We start from the raw sequence: 22,719 nt of genomic DNA, 5'->3' as shown, positions 1-22,719 counted from the left end.
GACTTCTCTTTTTTTTTTTTTTTAAAGAAAAACAAAAACTTTACAGTACAAAATATTTTTACTTTAAAACTTTTAAGGTTTTATACTAAATATATGTTTTCTGGATAATTCAATTTATCAAAACAAACATTCATTTACAATAACAAAAATAACATCTATTCAATTAAATTGTTGACTTTGTATAATTTATAGATTGTAGCCATTCTAGGAAGAAATTAATGAATGTATTTACAATTGCAATTGTTGAAAAATGGACAAAAATGTGAGATTAATAATTGCAATTTCAGAATTTGCCATGGAACATATTATGAAAGAAAATGAAATGTGCTTTCCAAAATACAAATACTAAAAAATAATGAACTGTTCAAAATTGTATAGATTCTTCTTACATTGTGAGTGGGTTATGATATCAAATTATTGAAATTCAACATATGAAACATAGCGAGCATGCTAAAATCTTAAATTGATCAGTGGAAAAATTTTGTAAATCAAGAGCAAAGAAAGAAGTTCTCCTATATTCTACATGATTAAATAAAACATCCATGTCACTGTTGTCAAAAAAGCTACCAATTATTGTCAAAATGTATTAGCTACTGATAAACATTACTGAAAATACAAGTCATGATACAATTATACCCACATGTGGTCTAATTATCTCTAACCACTGACTGAATGAAGTATAAATTGCCCACGGAGGAGAACATTTCTCATTGAGTACCAGGTAATTACGGAGGAGAACATTTCTCATTGAGTACCAGGTAATTACCTCAACTAAACTTATAAATATCATAAATATAGGTGGTGGTCTACAGGTGTAATTGGCAAGAAAATCTTCCCTCATACTCTTGGGTAATATGTCAGCCACAGCAGCACCAATAACACTCTGAAATGCTGATCTTTCTTCCTTTGTTACATCTGTCGTCATCTAAAAATAAAACAATAAGACTTTACATATCTGATTCTTCTCCTGATTTTTTTTTTAAACAAAATGAAAATCCCTTAAAGTAACCATTACCATGCATGACATTCATAAAAATTCTTAATATTATATGCAACTTCTAAATTAGCGTAAAAGCGATATGAGCATTAAATGATATACAGAAAATAACTTATAATCTTAGTCCTAGTTAATGTTAAGCTGATACCCCAAAGGTGACTAGGGTATAGAAATATTGTCTCCTTGGTCTTCTTCAGACTGTTGGAAAAATTTGACTTTTGATCATTAAACTTTACTCTGTACCTGGGAGCAAAAAACGGTGCACATAACATCAAATCCAGTATTTAAATTGGCTGATTTTTTTAGTCTGAGTACAATTAAACTATGACTTAACTGCCATCTCTGGATGTTTTCTTTGAATGCATTTAATGCCATTTAAAAATAATACTGCAATTCTTATCACCTCAGTCTTTTATGAGTATTTTTTTAATTAACAGAACAAAATCTATCCTAAAAGCAGTTGGATTGTCATGTGTTTTCACATTACTGCTTTATGATATACTGGTACATGTACCAGTATAAGTACCAGTATAACAAAGCAAACCCTTCTACATATCAGGGACTATTTTCACAAAAAAATCTTACGATTAAAATTGGTCGTAAGTTATACTGAATTGTTCACGAATAACAAGTGTTTTTACTCATAAGTTTTTTGTGAAAAGAGTCACAGCTCTATTATCACTCAATATGCATACATGTACTTACCATTTTCATGAATTCCACAAAATCAATTCTTTCGTCTCCATCCCTATCTGCTCTGTCAAGGATACGATGTAGCCTCGCTTCTGGGATATGATCTGTGATCCCTTCATCTTTTAATTCTTCCTTCAGGAGATTGAGAGGTACGCCATCAGGTTCATGCTACAATCAATAAAACTTTATGTCAAGGCAAAGCAGTTGTTCTGTACTGTCAGTGTAAGAAATAAATAAAACTTTATGTCAAGACAAAGCAGTTGTTCTGTACTGTCAGTGTAAGAAATAAATAAAACTTTATGTCAAGACAAAGCAGTTGTTCTGTACTGTCAGTGTAAGAAATAAATAAAACTTTATGTCAAGACAAAGCAGTTGTTCTGTACTGTCAGTGTAAGAAATAAATAAAACTTTATGTCAAGACAAAGCAGTTGTTCTGTACTGTCAGTGTAAGAAATAAATAAAACTTTATGTCAAGACAAAGCAGTTGTTATGTACTGTCAGTGTAAGAAATAAATAAAACTTTATGTCAAGACAAAGCAGTTGTTCTGTACTGTCAGTGTAAGAAATAAATAAAACTTTATGTCAAGACAAAGCAGTTGTTCTGTACTGTCAGTGTAAGAAATAAATAAAACTTTATGTCAAGACAAAGCAGTTGTTCTGTACTGTCAGTGTAAGAAATAAATAAAACTTTATGTCAAGACAAAGCAGTTGTTATGTACTGTCAGTGTAAGAAATAAATAAAACTTTATGTCAAGACAAAGCAGTTGTTCTGTACTGTCAGTGTAAGAAATAAATAAAACTTTATGTCAAGACAAAGCAGTTGTTCTGTACTGTCAGTGTAAGAAATAAATAAAACTTTATGTCAAGACAAAGCAGTTGTTATGTACTGACATGTGTACAAATAAACTAAAAGAGAAGTGGATATATGTCAATGAGACAGTAACTATACCATAGAAAAAAACGAAATGATATTGAGAATGCATAAAAGAAAAAAACATTCCAAATTTTGATCCGATTTCTTCCCCTTGATTATGAATTCCTGGTGGTAACCTTGATTGGCTTGAATACCTTTAGCAACACAAGCAAGAGATCAAAAACAGGGACAAAAAAATGTTCAGCTGACCCAAATGGTTTTTTTTGGAAACCCAGAATCAAATAGAATTTATTGGGATTCTGAACTGTCATAATATACAAGAAGTTGTTTGTTCTTTAAGATACTTTTTGTTACACCATTGTTACAGGTTTTTGTTTCCCTTTTTGACACCAACTCAAAGCAAACCATTACATCAACCATTTAATGTGAAGAAAGTTTATTGGCATTATTACTTATGATAAGAGTCTACAGGTTTGGAGAATTACTAATTTACTAGTAACTCTTATTTTTTTTCCATATCATAAATCTTGAAAAAAATGAATTTTTAAACCATTTAATGTTTTTATTTTTCATAAGAATGTATATACCGTATTTAAATAAATGTATCTACATCATTGTTATTGTAGTTATCACAGTTAACTTGTATTTCACTAAATAGACAGCAAAACCTGTTTAAACTGACCTCTTGCATTAGGACAAAAAATGACCATTATTATAATTAGTACATTGTAATTCAACTTGAGTCAACCAATAAATGTCTAATCAAAACAATAAATATTGTCAGGAAGTAGTTCAATCAAAACAGATTTCACTGTATTTTAATAGTTTTACTTTTTTTTCTCTTCAGTGATTTTATATTATGTTATCTGTTAGTTACTTTTATAAGGAATTTAGTGTTGTTGACACTTTGGTTGAGTGGATTCCATAATCATCAATAAATACATAGGAAAATATCAAAGAAGAGATAGCTTTCTGAATAATAAAAAATCTTATTTAGTAAACAATATCTTTGAGAGATTAGCCCTGACATAACATTATTATCACATGACACAAGCCTAAATGCAGTGTGATTTTTTTCTTTAGTTTGATTTTATACTCTGATTAGCGGACAAATTGTAAAGAAATTTATATTAAGGATTTGTTCACACAAAGAGAAAAATAAACAAGTTTTCACAATATTGACAATGTAAAAAGTTCTAGAATTGATGATACAACTTGGAAACTAATTATTCTAAAACAGCAAACAATCACATGATATTTGTTAACTTCTGCTCATTAAAGAAGTTAACCTAATTATCAACCACATAAGAATTCTGCTAAAAAATATGGTACTCACCCGATCAAATATTGGCTTGTATCTCTGTTGTCATAACAAGGAAAAAAGAAAAAGAATATAATTAGTACAAATTTATTTATAAAAGAATAATTTTTGCAGAAAAGAAAATACATTTTAAGCTAGATTAAGTTCAATGGAAATAGGTCATGACTTAAAATATCAATACTACAAAGAGAAACCTGACTAATTTATGTAAGAGACATAGTTATAAGATGAACCTGATTTATCATTGACTTTATAGATCTTCTAAAGTTTTTAGACCTTTAAACACATTAAAGCTACAAATACTGCTTAAAAATTATTCAGGTTTGTAGATCAGCAATAAATATATATATATACATTATGTATATCAAGTACATATAGATACTTTTGATTTAAAGTTATATTTCTTAGTTATTACTAATTCATCATCTAAATTATAATGAACTATTAGAATTTAAATCATCTTAATTCATGTAGGCATTATTTCACTACATAGTGTCAGCATTAAAATGAGAAAAAAAACCACTTCATAAATTTAATGGGCATGGGGAAATGGGAGATAAACCGTGAACATTGAATATTCTTTATAAGAACAGGGGGGAATGGGAGATAACTCAGGAACATTGAAGATATTATAAAAGAGCTGTGGGAAATGAGAGATAACTCATGAACATTGAATATACTTTATAAGGACAGGGGGAAATGGGAGATAACTCATGAACATTGGAGGTATTCTATGATTATTTATCAGAACAGGAAACTAGAGGCTCTAAAGAGCCTGTGTCGCTCACCTTGGTCTATGTGCATATTAAACAAAGGACACAGATGGATTCATGACAAAATTGTGTTTTGGTGATGGTGATGTGTTTGTAGATCTTACTTTACTGAACATTCTTGCTGCTTACAATTATCTCTACCTATAATGAACTTGGCTCAGTAGTTACAGTGGAAAATATTTTGTAAAAATTTACAAAAATTTACAAAATTTATGAAAATTGTAAAAAAATTGACTATAAAGGGCAATAACTCCTTAAGGGGTCAATTGACAATTTTGGTCATGTTGACTTATTTGTAGATCTTACTTTGCTGTACATTATTGCTGTTTACAGTTTATCTCTATCTATAATAATATTCAAGATAATAACCAAAAGCTGCAAAATTTTTTCAAAAGTACCAATTCAGGGGCAGCAACCCAACAACGGGTTGTCCGATTCATCTGAAAATTCCAAGCCAGATAGATCTTGACCTGATAAACAATTTCACCCCATTCAGATTTGCTCTAAATGCTTTGGATTCAGAGATATGAGCCAAAAACTGCATTTTACCCTATGTACTATTTTTAGCCATGTCAGCCATCTTGGTTCGCGGGCGGGGTCATCGAACATATTTTTTAAACTAGATACCCTAATGATGATTGTTGACAAGTTTGGTTAAATTTGTCTAAGTAGTTTCAGAGGAGAGATTTTTGTAAAAGATTACAAAAATTTACGAAAAATGGTGAAAAATTGACTATAAAGGGCAATAACTCCTTAAGGGGTCAACTGACCATTTTGGTCAAGTTGACTTATTTGTAGATCTTACTTTGCTGACATCTGTACATTGTTGCTGTTTACAGTTTATCTCTATCTATAATAATATTCCAGATAATAACCAAAAACGGCAAAATTTCCTTAAAATTACCAATTCAGGGGCAGCAACCCAACAACAGGTTGTCCGATTCATCTGAAAATTCCAAGTCAGATAGATCTTGACCTGATAAACAATTTTACCCCATGTCAGATTTGCTCCAAATGCTTTGGTTTCAGAGATATAAGCCAAAATCTACATTTTCCCCCTATGTTCTATTTTTAGCCATGGCGCCCATCTTGGTTGGTTGGCCGGGTCACAGCAAATTAAGAGTTTTAGACAATTATTTCATTTACAATAATCATCATGAGCATACTCATTGTTATAAAAACAGCCAATCATGCATGCACAGTCATATAGTTGTAAAAACAGCCAATCATGCATGCACAGTCATAATCATGAACAGTCATATAGTTATAAAAACAGCCAATCATGAACAGTCATATAGTTATTAAAACAGCCAATCATGAAAAGTCAAATAGTTATTAAAACAGCCAATCATGAACAGTCATATAGTTATAAAAAAATCCACTATCTACAAAAACTGTTCATTTTGCTTTTAAATGTTGAATTTTTTGTGCAAACTATATAACTGATTTACAATTTTGTCTTTCATATAGGAGTAATGTTTTATAAGCTCTTCAAATATGACAACTAAATAAACAATACACTAAAAAAGCATATTTTTACTGTATGTAATTACTGATGAGATTGCATCACAATTATTTTCTACCTGATATAGACAAGGACCAATGCATTATCTAAATAAATGAAAACTGATTAAGTGAATTTTCGAAGTCCAAGGACTATAACTCTGCACAAAATCATCAGACCGGAACAAAATTTGAACTTGATCTGTAACTTGTCATGATAAAACCATATACAAATTTTCAAATCAATATCTTCATGCATGACAAAAAAAAGTGCGGAAAACTGATTATTTGAGTGAATTTTCTAAGTCAAAGGACCATAACTCTGCACAAAATCATCAGACCGGAACAAAATTGAACTTGATCTGTAACTTGTCATGATGAAACTATTTACAAAATATCAAATCAATATCTTCAAGCACAAGAAAAAAGGTGTGGAAAACTGATTTGCCGGACTGACAGACAGACAGACAGACGGACGGACGGAGCGCAAACCTAAAGTCCCCTTCAACTTCGTGGGTAGGGGACTTATAAGAGCAAAACTATTCCACTTAGTAGATGTGTGTATTTTTCTTTTTTTAAACTTTACAAGCTTTAATTTATGACTGTATCTATCACAATGTATATGAAATACAATACTTAAAAGACAAAAAACTGCCTGGATGGGTGTATAAGAAAGTCCTTAAGTAAGCGGTTCTTTTTTAATGTCACTTGATCTGTAACGAATTATCACATATATGAAACCATTAATCATGAAATAATATATTTGACAATATCAGTAAAATTATGTCCATCTCACACAAAACAATCTCCATTTTACATTTCTATAACAACCCGAATTGTAATGGGCATCACAAGTACAATATGTAAACGTACCTCATGATGTCTTACATTGATGCCATTATCATTAATATTTAACTATTCAGAAAGAAGTATGACTTTGATTTTCAAAGAAGTAAATAAGTGTCCTAGGATCCGACAGGAATTTTTTATAGCATCTTCCTGTTAACCCCCACAGTTGACACCTCCTGTAGAGTGATCATGGTGATTGCCATGTTTGAGGATTGATTATCTCTGTTGCAAGGCCAAATTTCTTTCCCTTTCCAACATACACCTTTTCAAGCAGTCTACATTCTAATATAAAATAAGGAGATATGGTATGATCGATTGCCATTGAGACATATATCCAAAAGAGTCCAAATGAAGTAGTTTTAAATTTTCACAGAGTTTAAACTCATCTACTGCATTAATTTGTCCTCTTTTTCTACTTCTGAATATGCACGAAATATTTGCACTAGATGTTTAGCAAACAGCAACAATCAATCACCCTGGTATATTTGGGCGTTTTTTTTTTAAACAGATAAATAAGAATTTAAATTGTGATAAAAATATCTCCAACGTCCAATTAGACAGTGTCTATTCTGTATCAAATTATAAATGCTCCTTTATGTTTACCCTAGATAGGAATTTCCCCCAAGGAAAATTTGATACATGTCAAACCTTTAATCAGTCTTTCTTACTTTAGAATCCAAATCATTAATTATTCAGTACCAATGTCTCTGTACAATAAGATCCCATTACACAGAGATTTCAGAAGTTTATAAGAAGGTGAATTAACACTCATTTGTAAAAAAAAAACCTCTATCAAATGTTTCTTTTTGTTACTTCAGTCCATTGTAAAATGTTTTAAAATCATCAAATAACAAAGAAACAATGCATAGAATATGTGAGCCAAAATTTGTTCCTGTGAAAAAAGTTCCAATGGAACTTATATCACAGGAAATATGTTCTGGGAGAACTTTTTTCACAGATAGTTTCTATATAATTTGTTCCATCTCTATAAAATAAGTTCCACACTTTACCTGGTGAAATAAGTTCTGGATTTGGTGAAATTTGTTCCTTACCTAGTGAAATAAGTTCCGGGTTTGTGAGATTTGTTCCTTACCTGGTGAAATAAGTTCTGGGTTTGTGAGATTTGTTCCTCACCTGGTGAAATAAGTTCCTTGCCTGTGAAATATGTTCCACTGGTTAAACAAGTTATCTTATATACCTAGCATTTGTCACAAGTGAGTTTAAAGTTATCATTCAAGTACTGTATAAAACATGTATTATATATTGATAATGTAATAAATCAAAAGTGTAAAATCCAATTTGGATCCTGTGAAGTATAGCAAATGTTTAATAAAATATCAAAATGACACTTAAGAACCAGAAAAGAGTAGAATAAGAAAAATCATTCAGAAAACAAAAATGTGTTCATAGTACACGGATGCCCCATCCGCACTATCATTTTCTATGTTCAGTGGACCTTGAAATGGGGTAAAAACACTAATTTGGCATTAAAATTAGAAAGATCATATCATAGGGAACATGTGTACTAAGTTTCTAGTTGATTGGACTTCAGCTTCATCAAAAACTACCGACCAAAAACTTTAACCTGAAGCGGGACAGACGGACGAACGGACGAACAAACGGACGGACGAACGGACGGACAAACGACACACAGACCAGAAAACATAATGTCCATAAATGGGGCATAAAAAAGTATAGTTAAAGATAAACATTTTTACTAATTTAAAAAGGACAAAGTGACTGATCAATTATATTAAAAGCCATGAAGAAACAAAAGACACTCTTTTGAAACTGTACATGTGCCATGACATAAGTACATGACTGACTAGAACACCCATGACAGTTAACAGGAAGCAAGAAGGAATACCACATAAAACATAAAAACAAATTATGATACATTTCCGATGCCTTTTTTTCTTTTCTTCATCCTATAGTTACAGTCATGCCTTCAATTGCAAATGTACCCCATTATTTCACTTTTTTAAAACTTTTAACATTGGAACAAAACTCATGGAGCTGTAAATTTTGTTCCCGAACTTATTTCACATTTGGTAAAAAAAATTAGTTCTGGAACAAATTTTACAGTGATGGAACATATTTTCTGTGATATAAATTCCGGTGGAACATATTTCCTATGACATTTGTTCCGGTGGAACAAATGTCACACCGGAACAAATTTTTTGTTACAAATACATCACAACCAAAAAATCATTATTGAAAAGGGATTTATTTTCACGGACATTAAATTTGCAATTTCTAGGGCCAAACCTTTGGAGATTTCATTTTCACATTTTTCTTGTCCCTGATACTAATGGCTACTGATATTCCCAAAGAGAACAAATTCATGAAAGGTGAAATTTTCACCCTCATTATCATGTTTGCAAATCAAAAAATATAAACAACTTGTAAAAGTTTTCCACTTCACAGTATAAACCAGGGGCAGATCTAGGATTTTCAAAATGCAAGTAAGTTCAAAATACTGTATATAAAGCAACGGGCGGGATCGAGTAGAATCAAATTTTGGACAATTTTATGCTCGAAAAATCATATAAATCAAGAAAAACATGAGATTTTTTTATGTTTGACGATCAAAGGGAGGCGTACGCCGTATACGCCCCCTGGATATACATTTCAAAGAAAGTGTCATTCAGCTCATATGTTAATTTTTACAGGATCTGTTTCTAGTAAATAATATTCTGTACATTTTATTTTAAGAATGGAGGATTGATTGATCGATTGGTGTTTAACACCACCTTCAACACAATTGTGCTATTTCGTGGTGGTCAGTTTTTATTGGTGGAGGAAGCCGGAGTGCCCGGAGAGAACCACTGACCTTTGATAGGAAAACCGACAATCCTAGTCAATTAAGATTGGAGTCGAGTGCAACTGCCCCGTGGGGGATTTGAACTCACAACCTCAGTGTTGACTGGCTAGTATTACAGTAATTCGACTATTTAGACCACTCGGCCACCGAGGCCCCAAAGTATGGAGGAATTCATATCTGAACATATAAAATATACACCCAAATTCCCTGAAAATTGAACCTTACACACTGAAGCTAGGGACATATCGCATTCATGAATACATCACGTACATGTATTAATGAACAGAAAATATAGTATACCTTGTACATATCTAACTCCAATTCTGTTAGGGGCCTAGGTTGATATCTGCTTATGTAACGTGTATTTCCATTTGACAAAAGAATATTTTTATCTTTCACAGCATATGGATTTTCTGATATATAGCGAGGTGAAATGGAGTCACCATTAGTAATCATATATGGGGATCTACTCCTTTCTCTGACCACATATTGCGGAGATTGACCATTACTTATCAAATATGGTGATCTACTCCTTTCTCTGACCACATATTGTGGAGACTGTCCGTTACTTATTGTATACGGCGATCTACTCCTTTCCCTGACCACATATTGTGGAGATTGGTCATTGCTTATCATATATGGTGATCTACTCCTTTCTCTGACCACATATTGTGGAGATAATTGCTGATTTTGTCTAACAATATATCTGGGTTGTTCCCTCGTTACATACTGAACTGCTCTTTGCTCAGGTTGTCTGTATGACCGACCATGAACAAGAATTTCTGAACGAGGCTGGTGGTAATTACCTACTTCTGGTTGGAGATATATTTCAGATCTAGGCTGGCGATATTCCATACTTTTGATTCACTTTTAGAATGTGAGCACTTTTTTATAAAGCTACTAAATACGAAAAATTCTACTATTGAAATCTTGCACAAAGTAATCCTGACTCTATTGAAAAATAAATCTATTTTGACAATCTTCTATATCAATATTCTGGAATGCTGTATTCTACCTTCTGCAGACACCAAAAAAATGAAGGTATTGGTTAACGGAAATCAATTCAAGCTTAAAGTGGAATTCACTACTTTGACATTATTTCTTTTACCATGTTTACATTAAGTTCTATATGTTTTCACCTATATCAAATCTTCCATTTACTATTAAATTATTTATAAACATAGAACCGGTGAATCAAGTTAAAAATAATATTCTCCAATTAATCAATTTGCCGACTGATATAGTCCTTAACCCTAAACAATATATTTGTCAGGTCAAAATTCAAATGTTTGTATTGTTAAAATAAGTGACCAATAATAGACTCAGGTAAAATAAATCTAGAGTGCCCATGATCAATTTAAATCATGAATATATTTAAATGCTTTTTTATTGTAATTTTTTAGCACTCAACATTTTAGTAGATGAAGATTTTATAAACATATTTCTTCAAACAAAATTCATTCAAGTGGCAATAAAATCCTACCTTTTTTCAAAGAAAGATCAAAATAAGTGAATTCCACTGTATGCTAAAATTGTTACGGCAGCCGATCAAAGGTGGTCGCATACAAGAGAAATTCTACAATAAGTCCTAATGTTGCAAAGTGGTAAAACAAGCATACATGTATGTATTGACCAGCAAATAAACCTGTGGTCTCCGAAAGTTTAAATGGAGATTTAAAACACACAGGATTAAATACACAGACAGAACAATGGACATGTACTGAAGCATAACCAAATAAAGGTAGACATAATACTGTTAAAATAATTATATAATTCTAATCACTGATTGAGAGATACCAATCATTTAAATTCTTCACTGTTATGTAAGATTCAGAATAAAAGTTGCATGTCATAAGAGACTTGCAGAGTATACTACAGATGTTAATAATGGGTACATTTGTGTATATTATAAGAATTCACAGTCTATTGAAAGTAAAAGAGTACAGGTAGGTCATTTTTGGGAATACTGCAGACTGGTAGGTGCAATTTAGTCTTATGATGAAAGAAAACAAATATATGAATTTATAGGCGAACTTGTGTATAAATCAAAATGACCTGTCCAGTCTTTTAATTACCATGTTAAGTATTAAATCTGAGAAATGAAAGTACAAAGTTAAATACCAAAAATACCGAACTCCAAGAATGTTTAAGTTCAACATATATGTACATCATTATAACTATTTAGCTATATATAAAAACATGTCAATTCTGTGCAAATACAACACTACAAGCAGTGAAACACTCAATGTTATAGCTGTTTAAATAGTTTTTAAATTTCATCTTCTATTCAGAAAAGACATCTCACAAAACATGTATAACCCCGCCACATTTTTGCGCCTGTCCCAAGTCAGGAGCCTCTGGTCTTTGTTAGTCTTGTATGTTTTTTAATTTTAGTTCATTTATATGTTTTGGAGTTTAGTGTGACGTCCATTTTCACATAACTAGTACACAATTTTATTTAGGGGCCAGCTTGGGACCACCTCCAGGTGCGGGATTTTCTCGCTGCGTTGAAAACCCATTGGTGGCCTTTGGCTGTTTTCTGTTCTTTGGTCGGGTTGTTGCCTCTTTGACATATTCCCCATTTCCATTCTCAATTTTATGGATTAATACATAAGAAAAACACTGTTGACACACTAAGCCTGTAAAAGTCCTTGAATATTGTTTTTTTATTTGTGTAGGCGTTCTTGTTTTTATCAATTACTGAGAATTCTTTTCATCAATTGAAAAAATACTCAACATTATGAATACTATATATAGAAATAATAAACTGTTAACACAGAGATATGTCTCGTCTATTGTTATTTTGATAACGCAAATGTTGAAATTAAAATAGCAATACTTAAACATGTAAGTTATGCAAATATTCAAAGTCAACTAACCATGACTGAAGGTACAGGGCTAAACAATCTGCATGGAAATGAGATGTGCCAATGCTAATACAACTGCATACCAAATACCATTGACTTTTCATAAGTCGTTCCCTTTAAACAAACCTAAACACAAACAATAACTTGTAAACTATGTAAAAGTTTCAAAGTCAATGAACCATAATGAGGGGGTGGGGTTATATAATCTCCATGGAAATGAAACTTGCAAATGCCAATACATTTGCATACAAAATATCATTGACTAAACATTAGTGGTTCATCTTAAACGGACCTAATCACAAATTAATACATATGTAAAACTAAGCAAAATTTTCAAAGTCAATAGACCATGACTGAGGGGGCGGAGCCAAATATTCTCCATGGAAAAGAGATGTGCTAATGCTTATACAACTGCATACCAATTAACATTGGCCTACCACTAAAGGTCCCCCTTAAACTGACCTAATCACGAACTATAACATGAAAACTAAGCAAAATTTTCAAAGTCAATAGACCATGACTGAGGGGTTGGGCCAAATAATCTCCATGGAAATGAGATATGCCAATGCTTATACAACTGCATACCAAATATTATTGACCTACCACTAGTGGTTCCCCATAAACTGACCTAATCACAAACTAATACATGTAAACTAAGCAAAGTTTAGAAGTCAATAGACCATGACTGAGGGGGCAGGGCCAAATAATCTCCATGGTAATGAGATGTGCCAATGCTAATACAACTGCATACCAAATACCATTTACATACCACTAGTGGTACACCATAAACTAGACCTAATCACAAACTAACACATTGTTGACGCCGCCGCCACCGCCGGAAACAGCATACCCATGTCTCGCTTTTTGACTCTGTCAAGCCGAGACAAAAATTACAATTGAGTTGTGGTATAACTGCCAATGAGACAATTATCCACAAGAGTCCAAAATGACTTGCATGTCAGCTCAATCTGAAGCAAGTGTAAAGAAGTTAATTAAGGTACTATGTATAATATACTACAGAAGTAAATGTCCTTGAAAACCAGTTCAGGTCACACACCAATCTTTACATTTCATATTTACTAACAGGACAAGACTACAAGCTCAAAAGAAATACCATGACACAGATTCAATAAATTGTAGTTCTATTATAGAAACCTCAAAAAAATATCTTGAAGATGCATGTAATGAAAGAGAGGCAAAAGATACCAAAGGGAAATGTGCAAACTCATTAGTCAAAAATAAACTGACAACACTATGACAAAAAAATAAAAAAAGACCTATTTAAGACAAACAACAGTACAAAAAACACAACACAGAAAACTAAAGACTGAGCAACATGAACCCCACCAAAAACTGGGGATGATCTCAGGTACTCCTGAAGGATAATAAATCATGTATGATAATAGTGAATGTGAGCACCTTGTTTTTAAGTGATCATGATGATAATGAACACAGATATATATGTGCTGTAATCCAAATCCTTGTACATATACTAGTACTTCTACATGAAATAATTGTGAACATGCAGAGATGTTGTACCTAGTCATTGTAAGAGACTAAATAAAATGTTAAAAATCCATTTGTTAAATACACAAAGACACTTATTAATACAGTTCACATATATAAGCACTTATCAATACCTAGAAACTGAAGAATTGACCTAATAATGAAACTTAATAAGAACAAACAAAGATCAAATCATGAAAACTAGGTCAAGGTAAGATATGACCATCTGGTAAACATGTTCATCTTACAACAGTTCAATAGATCGAATAAAGTTAACCATTACTTACAGACATGTATTAGATACAATACAAAGGTAACAAAGAAACAGGCCGGTAACAACCGTTGCCGGATAGTTTTCCTGCACTAGTAGTCAGGTGAAGGTCCGAGGCGTTAGCCGAGGACCTTGACCTGACTACAAGTGCAGAAAAACTATACGGCAGTTTGTTTCCGGCCTGTTTTTTGTTACCTTTGTTTTGTATCTGACTTGTACGACATCTCAAGAAAGAAGAAGTACATTTTGCATTTAGAAGTGGTAATTAAACAGATTAGAAACTTAAATGGCCATATACCAGTTAATATAAGTTACAGTTTAAACAAACTTTTTTTTCACTTCCCTTCAGCCGAGAGTTTTTTCTCAAGAAATTCAAGAATCTAATAATTTTATAAAAAAAGAACCATGTCAAGTAAAAGATGAATGTCGTACACATATGAGACTTTTAAAATGCAACTGTGCAAGTAAGTAATGTATGAAAAAGATTTCAGAGGTAAGCAAGCTAACATTTGATTTTTATTTGGGGAAAAACGGAAAGGGGGGGGGGGGGGGGGGGGGGGGTGTTAAAATAAATTTTATCTAAACAGGCTTGATCCTTTTTTTGTTGAAAAAATGCAGGATATGCCATTCCATTCCCCCATTCCCCTTTAAAAAATAATAAAAATCGTACGTTTGCTCCCAAATATATAAATTCAATATATAGGAATCCAATATATAGTAATTCAATATATAGGAATTCAATATATAGTAATTCAATATATAGGAATTCAATATATAGTAATTCAATATATAGGAATTCAATATATAGTAATTCAATATATAGGAATTCAATATATATGAATTCAATATCAAAATAAATGTATAAAAAGAATGAATTTTCTATTTCATTAATTAGTAAATGAAATGTTATGAAATAATGGATTTTGTCTTGTTATTAGATATATATAGGCATATATTTGGGATTTAAAAAAAAAAAAATTCATGCTTATAGGTTTTTATTTGTCTCTCATAGTGTTGATCAGGATTAAACAAGTGTCACAATATGATCCAATCGCAGCTTACCGTCCAAAATTAGTAACATAAGTTGAATGATTTTCTTCAAGATTTGCTGCCTATTTGAACATGTATTACAAGGACACTTTTTATTTATAGGATCAATCGTGCATTGGTGAGTTGATAGGGATTTTATCTTTTGATTAGATTTGATTTTTTTTATATATATTTCCTGTCTTTTTTATTGAAATATAATTGTCGGTACCAGCATTTCTCTACTTTCAGCGTTGTCCAGAATACTACTCATGTCCATATATTGAAGAAGAAAAAATTACCTTTACAGACCGACCATTTAGCTTCAAAAGGGGGGTATGTTTTCTTCTGAGTAAGAAAATTATTTAGTTTTTCAACACTATCACCCAAATATTTTTTTTAGAAATTAGCACTATTATAATCAGGATTCGGAAAATCAGGAATCAGAACATTATTTCGTCATCTGCTTGACCACAATATATTTTTTCTCATAAAATTAGGGATCAGAATATTTTTTTAGGAAAAAGCTATAACCCTCCTTTTGAAGTAAAATGGTCAATCCCTTAGTGTACTGATATGAGTAGTAAAATACTGGAATTGTTTGAAAAAAATATAGTTATTGATGCCAACGTAAATATTTTAATAAAAAATACAGGGAATATGTCGGTGAAACAAAGAGTTCAAATCTAATTGAAATTTAAAGTGCCCTTGAACTCACTGATCATGCACGAGTGATTCTATTCATAAAAAGTGTCCATGTAACAACTAAAAAGTGTCGTGTATCATCTAAAAAGTGTCCATGTAACACCCGTTAATGTACTGTTTTTCTATAGCTCTGCTGGGGACAAAGTCGTACAAGTAATGTAAATTAAAAGGCCACTTAATCAGGAAAAATATTGATTTTCATAAGTGATGGAATCATGAAAATATGCAACTGTCATATAAGTCAGATGAAAACTTCAGACAAAATGTATGAAATATTTGCCACTGGACATTGAACAAAAAACCGATGACATATATACATGGCATCAATTATAATTCAAAATATTGATGTTATAGCTTACATAACTACACTTTAAAACCTAGATATATCCATAAACACACCATTTAGCTTCCAGTTTACTAAGAATTATAAAATGATGGTAGAGACAATTGCACTGGACGACTGAATTTATCACTAGTAATTTGGCTGTACCAGAGGAGATCTTTAATTGACAATGAATGCACAGTGATTATAAAACTGTCAATAGTCTTTTTGTAAATGAGATAGCAGCCAAAGAAAAAGATAAAAGTAGAAGAAAAGAAGATTGGTTATTTAAGCCAATATGGCTCACCAAACAGGATCATAGCAATGCTTTTCATGTCTGGTGTCTATTGTTATTGGATTCTATCTTCAAACAAAAACTTTAAATTCAATTACATGAATTACTTTGAAAAATATACCAAAAAACTATCATGAAATGAACATTTACTATTTCATAATTTTCACCATTTCCTTTCATTAAATGAAAAAATTTTGTGACAACTGTACAAAGTCTAAAGTATGATCTTATCCATGTGTGGTGAACCTTTATCCAAAACATTCAAATTAATTGTAAGCTCTTGATGATACTACATGTATTAATTATATTCTCACCGTCTCCAAGAAACCAACTGTATCAGTTTTCTCAAAATCATATTTGGCTGTATAAAAAATAAATTGAACTTGTATTTTATCATTCTTAAGACAGTGGGAAATATTTAGGTTTATGTTGATATCAATGTTGAATTTATGGTACTTTCATTTTCAGTTTCGACATTCTCTTAAGACTTTAAAATAAAATGTCATGTAAAATAATGTATTATTGTGAGGAGAACACAAGAGTGTATCTTTCTTTAAAAACATTTCTAAGAACAAGGAAAAAAATCTTTCCTCAGTTTCATTTGTTTGAGTTTTTTTCAATGGTTTGACCAAAAACCCAACACAGATATCAACATTTGATGAACACAGCATGCAATGGCACAAAAATGTTCAAACTGTCACACTGTATTACCAATAAATATGTAAAACCAGTAGCATTCCATTCTAATGGCTTTAGTGTTCCTAAGTTTGATTTCTTTTTTGTACCATCTGTAAAAACATGAACATATTTATGACATTAATTATTTGACAGTGGGACATTGGAAATGTCAATTAATCTGACGTAAGGACGTAGACTTAACTTTTGTGAAATGTTCCTTATATAGTCCTACCTTGGTATTTCATCCTGCTTCTGATTAAAATCTTGCTATTCTATTTGACAAAGAGCAGGCATGTATAGGTTTCCTACTGGGGTAGCTTATTTTAAAGTCCAATTTGATGTTTGATCTGATCCTGGAGAATTTTAAATATGAAAACGGGTCCTATTGCTTCCAATAGTCATTTTTAGAGAATATAAGCTGCAAAGGTTTGCAACATATGTTTGTCCAAAAATTTGTCAACAGGATAGATTTGCTACTTGTATGAAATCTCTATTTAAGGGTATACTAAAATATATTAAATAAATTGGAGGTGGGGGGGGGGGGGGGGGGGGGCCAATCTTGATAAATAAAATTAATCATAACATTAATTGAAGATTAAAACAATTTATATATTTGAGAAAAAAATATCAGCATCTTTTAAAGAGATTTTTGTTGTTAGTTGAACAAGATAATATAAGTTGTCTAAAACATTTGAACATTAGAATATTTCAGGGGACAAAATTGGTCATGAAATATAACTAGGAAACATGTAAAATATAAACGTTTTGAAAATAAGTTATTTTGCCTGAAATAAGCAAGCCTTTTTCTTTGTAAAGAACAAAGCCACATGCATGGTTTGAAATTTTTTCTGCAGATTTATGTTTTACAAATATATTACGTTTTAATTTGGTTTGGTTTGAATGTGGTAGTTGTTATCTACTATTCAGTTGGGACATGGCTATTAGTATGTTTAGATATATATAGCTTATGTTTTTGTATCAAACAATGGATGCAAATTCTTTTAACGCTACTCCAGGAAATATAATAAATAAGCCTCAAGATTTTCCCCTACCAATAAATTTGTAAAAAATAGCTTACAGGCATGTAAACCAGTACATTGTAAATATGTCAATATGGGTCATGTTGTAAAAATAATGTCAAATCAATTATAAAAATATTTTTACACCATTAACAAAAGATCCAAGAGAATTTGGAGTAATAATATTTACGATGTTTACTCTTCTAGCTAATTTTAAGAACAACAAAAAATGCCAAAAAGAGGGATAAAACTGTCCATTACTTTTACTTACATGGTGAAATGGTGGTCATTGTGGCCAGTAGTCCATCAATTTTTAATGATACAAAATAAAAAATATGTTCAGGTAAAAAACTACTTGTTTCCTAGGTGTAATACACAGAGGTGAAAATAAAGGGGACCCTTGATTAAACTGATATGAAATCTCAATGGGTGAATTGTTTTTATAATCAACTATCAATAAATTTCATCTATACAGTACTTCTTTAAGTTATGAAAAGAAAATATTGTTTAATTTTTATTTTCTATGTGAAAAAATATGAACGAAATGTGTAAGAATTAAATACTCATATAAATTACAACCCTAACAGAACCCCTGATAAAATTAATGAATTATAATACATTAATCCTTATTAACAGTTTGACTATATTATGTTTATAACATTCACTTTAAACAATGTTGTTCAAGCCATTATCAATCTTAAGAAAATGATTTGAACTGTTAAAAATACATATCTATGATATATATATTTCCTACATAAAAAAAATTGTGAAATAAGACTGATATGACTTTACAGCATTGTCTCCCTGAAATTTGTTTCTTTATTTTTTAACAAGCTCATTCAAATCAAGCCACACTGTGTTTGGTAGACAACAGTATGTATTGATATTAACTCCATGCTGCTTGCAGTCATATTTCTATGTTCAATGAACCATGAAATCTGGGGTAAACCCTAATTCAAAATTTCATTCAACTGATGAGAAAACACTTCTTTATAATTGAATTGCATGTTCAACCCATTCATAATGCATCATTTAAATTTACTTTTGCTAGAGATATATTTTCAATTGCTATGATAAGGGAAATAACTCTGAAACTTATTGTCCACTGATTATCAAAGTTCCACACAATACAGAACTTGGAGATCATATTTGTGAGGTTTTTGATACAACAAATTCAGACTACAAAAGCTTTTCGTTCAATAAAAATGTTCATAGACACTTTATGTCCAATTTTTTTCTGATGACTCATAAGAAGAAAAACTAGGTTGTACATGTATAAGGTAACCTGAGAGACAATTCCATAGGCTATACAACTGTAAACATCATAAAAAAAAAAAACACACATTTCCTCATTGACAATCTCTTCATATTCACAATTAGAATTATATGAAAAATTACTCAAGATATCAATAATTGAACTTTCCAAAAGAATCAATGTTCTACTGGGTTCCTAAAATTCCAGTTTTAGTCAGGCATGCATTTATGTTATTAAATATAAGGAACACTCCTTTTTCTATTCATGTATTCAATGAAAGATTGTTGTAAAGGTATTCCTTTTATATAAATTTATAAGATGAAAAATCATAGACACATTTCTAAAAACTAGATACATGTACTACAAGGATGAGTGTGGTCAAATATAGTTCCAATTGGCCCAATAGTATTAGAGGAGAAGATTTTTGTAAAAGTTAAGGACAACAGACACCAACTAAACCCAATGTCATTCATTGGTGAAGGTCAAACCAGTATTTAAGCAAAACAGTTATTTTTCAGATGTTATTAGATGCAGCTTCATTTTTTCTGATTTGAATGGATTTTTAATGTTTTCAAATAATCAATTACATTCTTAAAGAAAGTTTCAATGGAAAATTGGGTAACAGCACTTCTTACATTGACACCCTTAGTTAAGACATGTAAAATACATACCATTGGTCTTCATGGTCTTTTAATTAAACTTACAATAATGAAAAAGAACATATTTATGTTTTTATTTTTAAAGAATTCTTTTTTTACTAGCATTAATCATTTAGTAAAACTGAATTGCATCAAAATCTTGTTGGTGATCATGAACATGCATGATATGCATGTGCCTTAAGTTCAGTCAAACTAAATGTAAGTAAATTTTTATGAACTTTTGATATGTTCAAGGAGCAACACAAGTTAATCAATACACAAAACACAAATACAACAATTATTGCCATCTGCTCAAAAAACAAATATAATGTATACTAGAAATGAGCTGACAAATTGACAGCAAACTGGGTTTTCTGTATTTTGTAGCTTACAATTGTTGAACTGAAGAGGGCATTCCTTCAGAAAAATCCAGTAAAAAATAGAAAAACAAACAAGATTCAAGATTTTATTAACCAATCATGGACCCTAAAGGGATATAGACTTAAAATACAACTATTTCACAATGATTATCATAGCAAAACAAATTATTAAAGGTACCTTGGAAGTACACAAATAATTGTACTAAAAGAGGCAAACAATATATTATAATTTAATTTAATTTTTGGTGTTTTAACGCCACTTTTAAGCACCGCTTTTGGGCTATTTCGTGGCGGCCAGTTTTTTTTGGTGGAGGAAGCCGGAGTGCCCGGAGAAAACCACTGACCTTCGATAGAAAAACTGACAATCCTAGTCAATTAAGATTGGAGTCGAGTGCACCAGCACGAGCGGGGTTCGAACTCACAACCTCAGTGTTGACTGGCTAGTGATTACAGTAGTAACTACTTAGACCACTCGGCCACCGAGGCCCCTCAATATATTATATTGTATATCATGAAATATATGACTTTGTTCATATTAGCATACACTTACATTGTAAATTGGAAGGTTTTCTTAAATAAAGTCACTTTTTAAGTGTATTTTTTATATCTTCCATAGTCATTTACCATATAAATCTGCTAAGACAGGACAAGTTAGAAAAAAATGGAGATTCTTTGGTAATATATTAGTCAAGAAAAAATTGTCTTTGCTGACTAAAACAAGAACATTGTTACAGTAAAAGAAAATGAATTTCATCCTCAACATCATCAGAGAAACATCTATCACATATTCATGAACTTTTAAATTTTAAATACGTACAAATTGTAAAAATTTTAACAGTATGTTTTAAGTTTACTGTTCAATGTGTGATCTTTGTATCTATCAAAATCAGATTTTGAAATATCAATATTTACAATATTTGACACATGTAGAAAATATGTGTACCAAGTGTGTATTCCTTGACAATGTTTTCTTTTGACAATAAGCATTTTCCAGCAATGAGTTCTTAAGACTTTTCTTTTCGAGCCAAATATATAATGATATTTTAGAATATATCCATAACCAAAGGCTAGCATCCTAGTTCACTCATAACAGTAGTCCAAATAATTATGACATCTTGATATAACAGCAAGGATTTGTATAGTAATCCAGGAACATATATATATATATACTGTTCCCAGAGTAATCTTACTATACAAATCCTTGAAAACAGCAAAATTTGTGCTTTTTTTTAACACCAGAATATATTTTGAAAAATGTTGGTTCATCTTTTCAGCTGGGGAAATATTTGATTATTCAACAAAGTTACACAAGACATCTGATTTACATGTAACCTATAAATTAATGCAGAAAAATAAACTACAACAGGACTGATCCAAAATTGTGTCAAGGGAAATAACTCTCTCTGAAAGAAATTGACAAGGGAGGTGTTATACTGCATATTTGTATGGATATTTGTGAATACAAACCATGCTGCACAAATGCTCTGTTGTAGTCTGCAGACTAAAACTAATAAAAAAGATACACATTTTAAGTTTACCTGTTCGATCATTCTTCTGTTTGAACGGAGCTCAACATCTTCAAAAGTTGGACTGTCACGTCGAACAAGCCTAGCATTGCCCCAGCGCCCCATAGCTTTGACTCTTTCACAGCAGCACAAGTACGCCTTCTTGTATTCCCGCTTGACGTTTGAGCGTAACGAAGTATGGTTCCTTTAATGGTTTTTTCACCTGTCACGTGACTAACTTGAAGTTATTTTTAGATTACCGTAATTACCCATTTTATTTTTAAGAACTGTTCATTCATATTGTTCGCAATACCAATCATTATTAGCCAGAATAAGATTAAAAAAGCCTTATGCTTAGATACTGGTCAGAAAACAAATTTATTTTAATTTAAGAAATGCATTTTTGTGGATTAAGAAA

At 31.3% G+C, this 22,719-nt stretch overlaps 1 protein-coding gene across 3 annotated transcripts in view; it reads right to left on the bottom strand.

Moving 5' to 3' along the window:
- Window positions 1–22,514, bottom strand: part of LOC127729137 (rhomboid-related protein 2-like) — a 33,790-nt gene extending 11,276 nt beyond the window's left edge. Inside the window, exons 1-5 of one of the 3 annotated variants that reach the window (XM_052236793.1) lie at window positions 18,795–18,892; window positions 17,141–17,187; window positions 3,901–3,924; window positions 1,703–1,858; window positions 767–925 (exon numbers count right to left, since the gene is read on the bottom strand). In XM_052236793.1, the coding sequence (XP_052092753.1) occupies window positions 767–925; window positions 1,703–1,858; window positions 3,901–3,924; window positions 17,141–17,187; window positions 18,795–18,813 (405 nt within the window). In that variant the 5' untranslated portion in view covers window positions 18,814–18,892. Of the gene's footprint in view, window positions 1–766; window positions 926–1,702; window positions 1,859–3,900; window positions 3,925–10,134; window positions 10,853–11,453; window positions 11,469–17,140; window positions 17,188–18,794; window positions 18,893–22,334 lie in introns of those variants that run through there. The other 2 variants (XM_052236790.1, XM_052236792.1) reach the window with 2 other exon arrangements.
- Between the last annotated feature and the right edge of the window lie 205 nt (window positions 22,515–22,719).

Source organism: Mytilus californianus, unplaced genomic scaffold, assembly GCF_021869535.1.
Source record: "Mytilus californianus isolate M0D057914Y unplaced genomic scaffold, xbMytCali1.0.p SCAF_2, whole genome shotgun sequence".
NCBI lineage: Eukaryota > Metazoa > Mollusca > Bivalvia > Mytilida > Mytilidae > Mytilus > Mytilus californianus.
The sequence above is the reverse complement of the archived record's forward strand: the minus strand, read 5'-3'. Positions and strand labels throughout refer to the sequence as shown.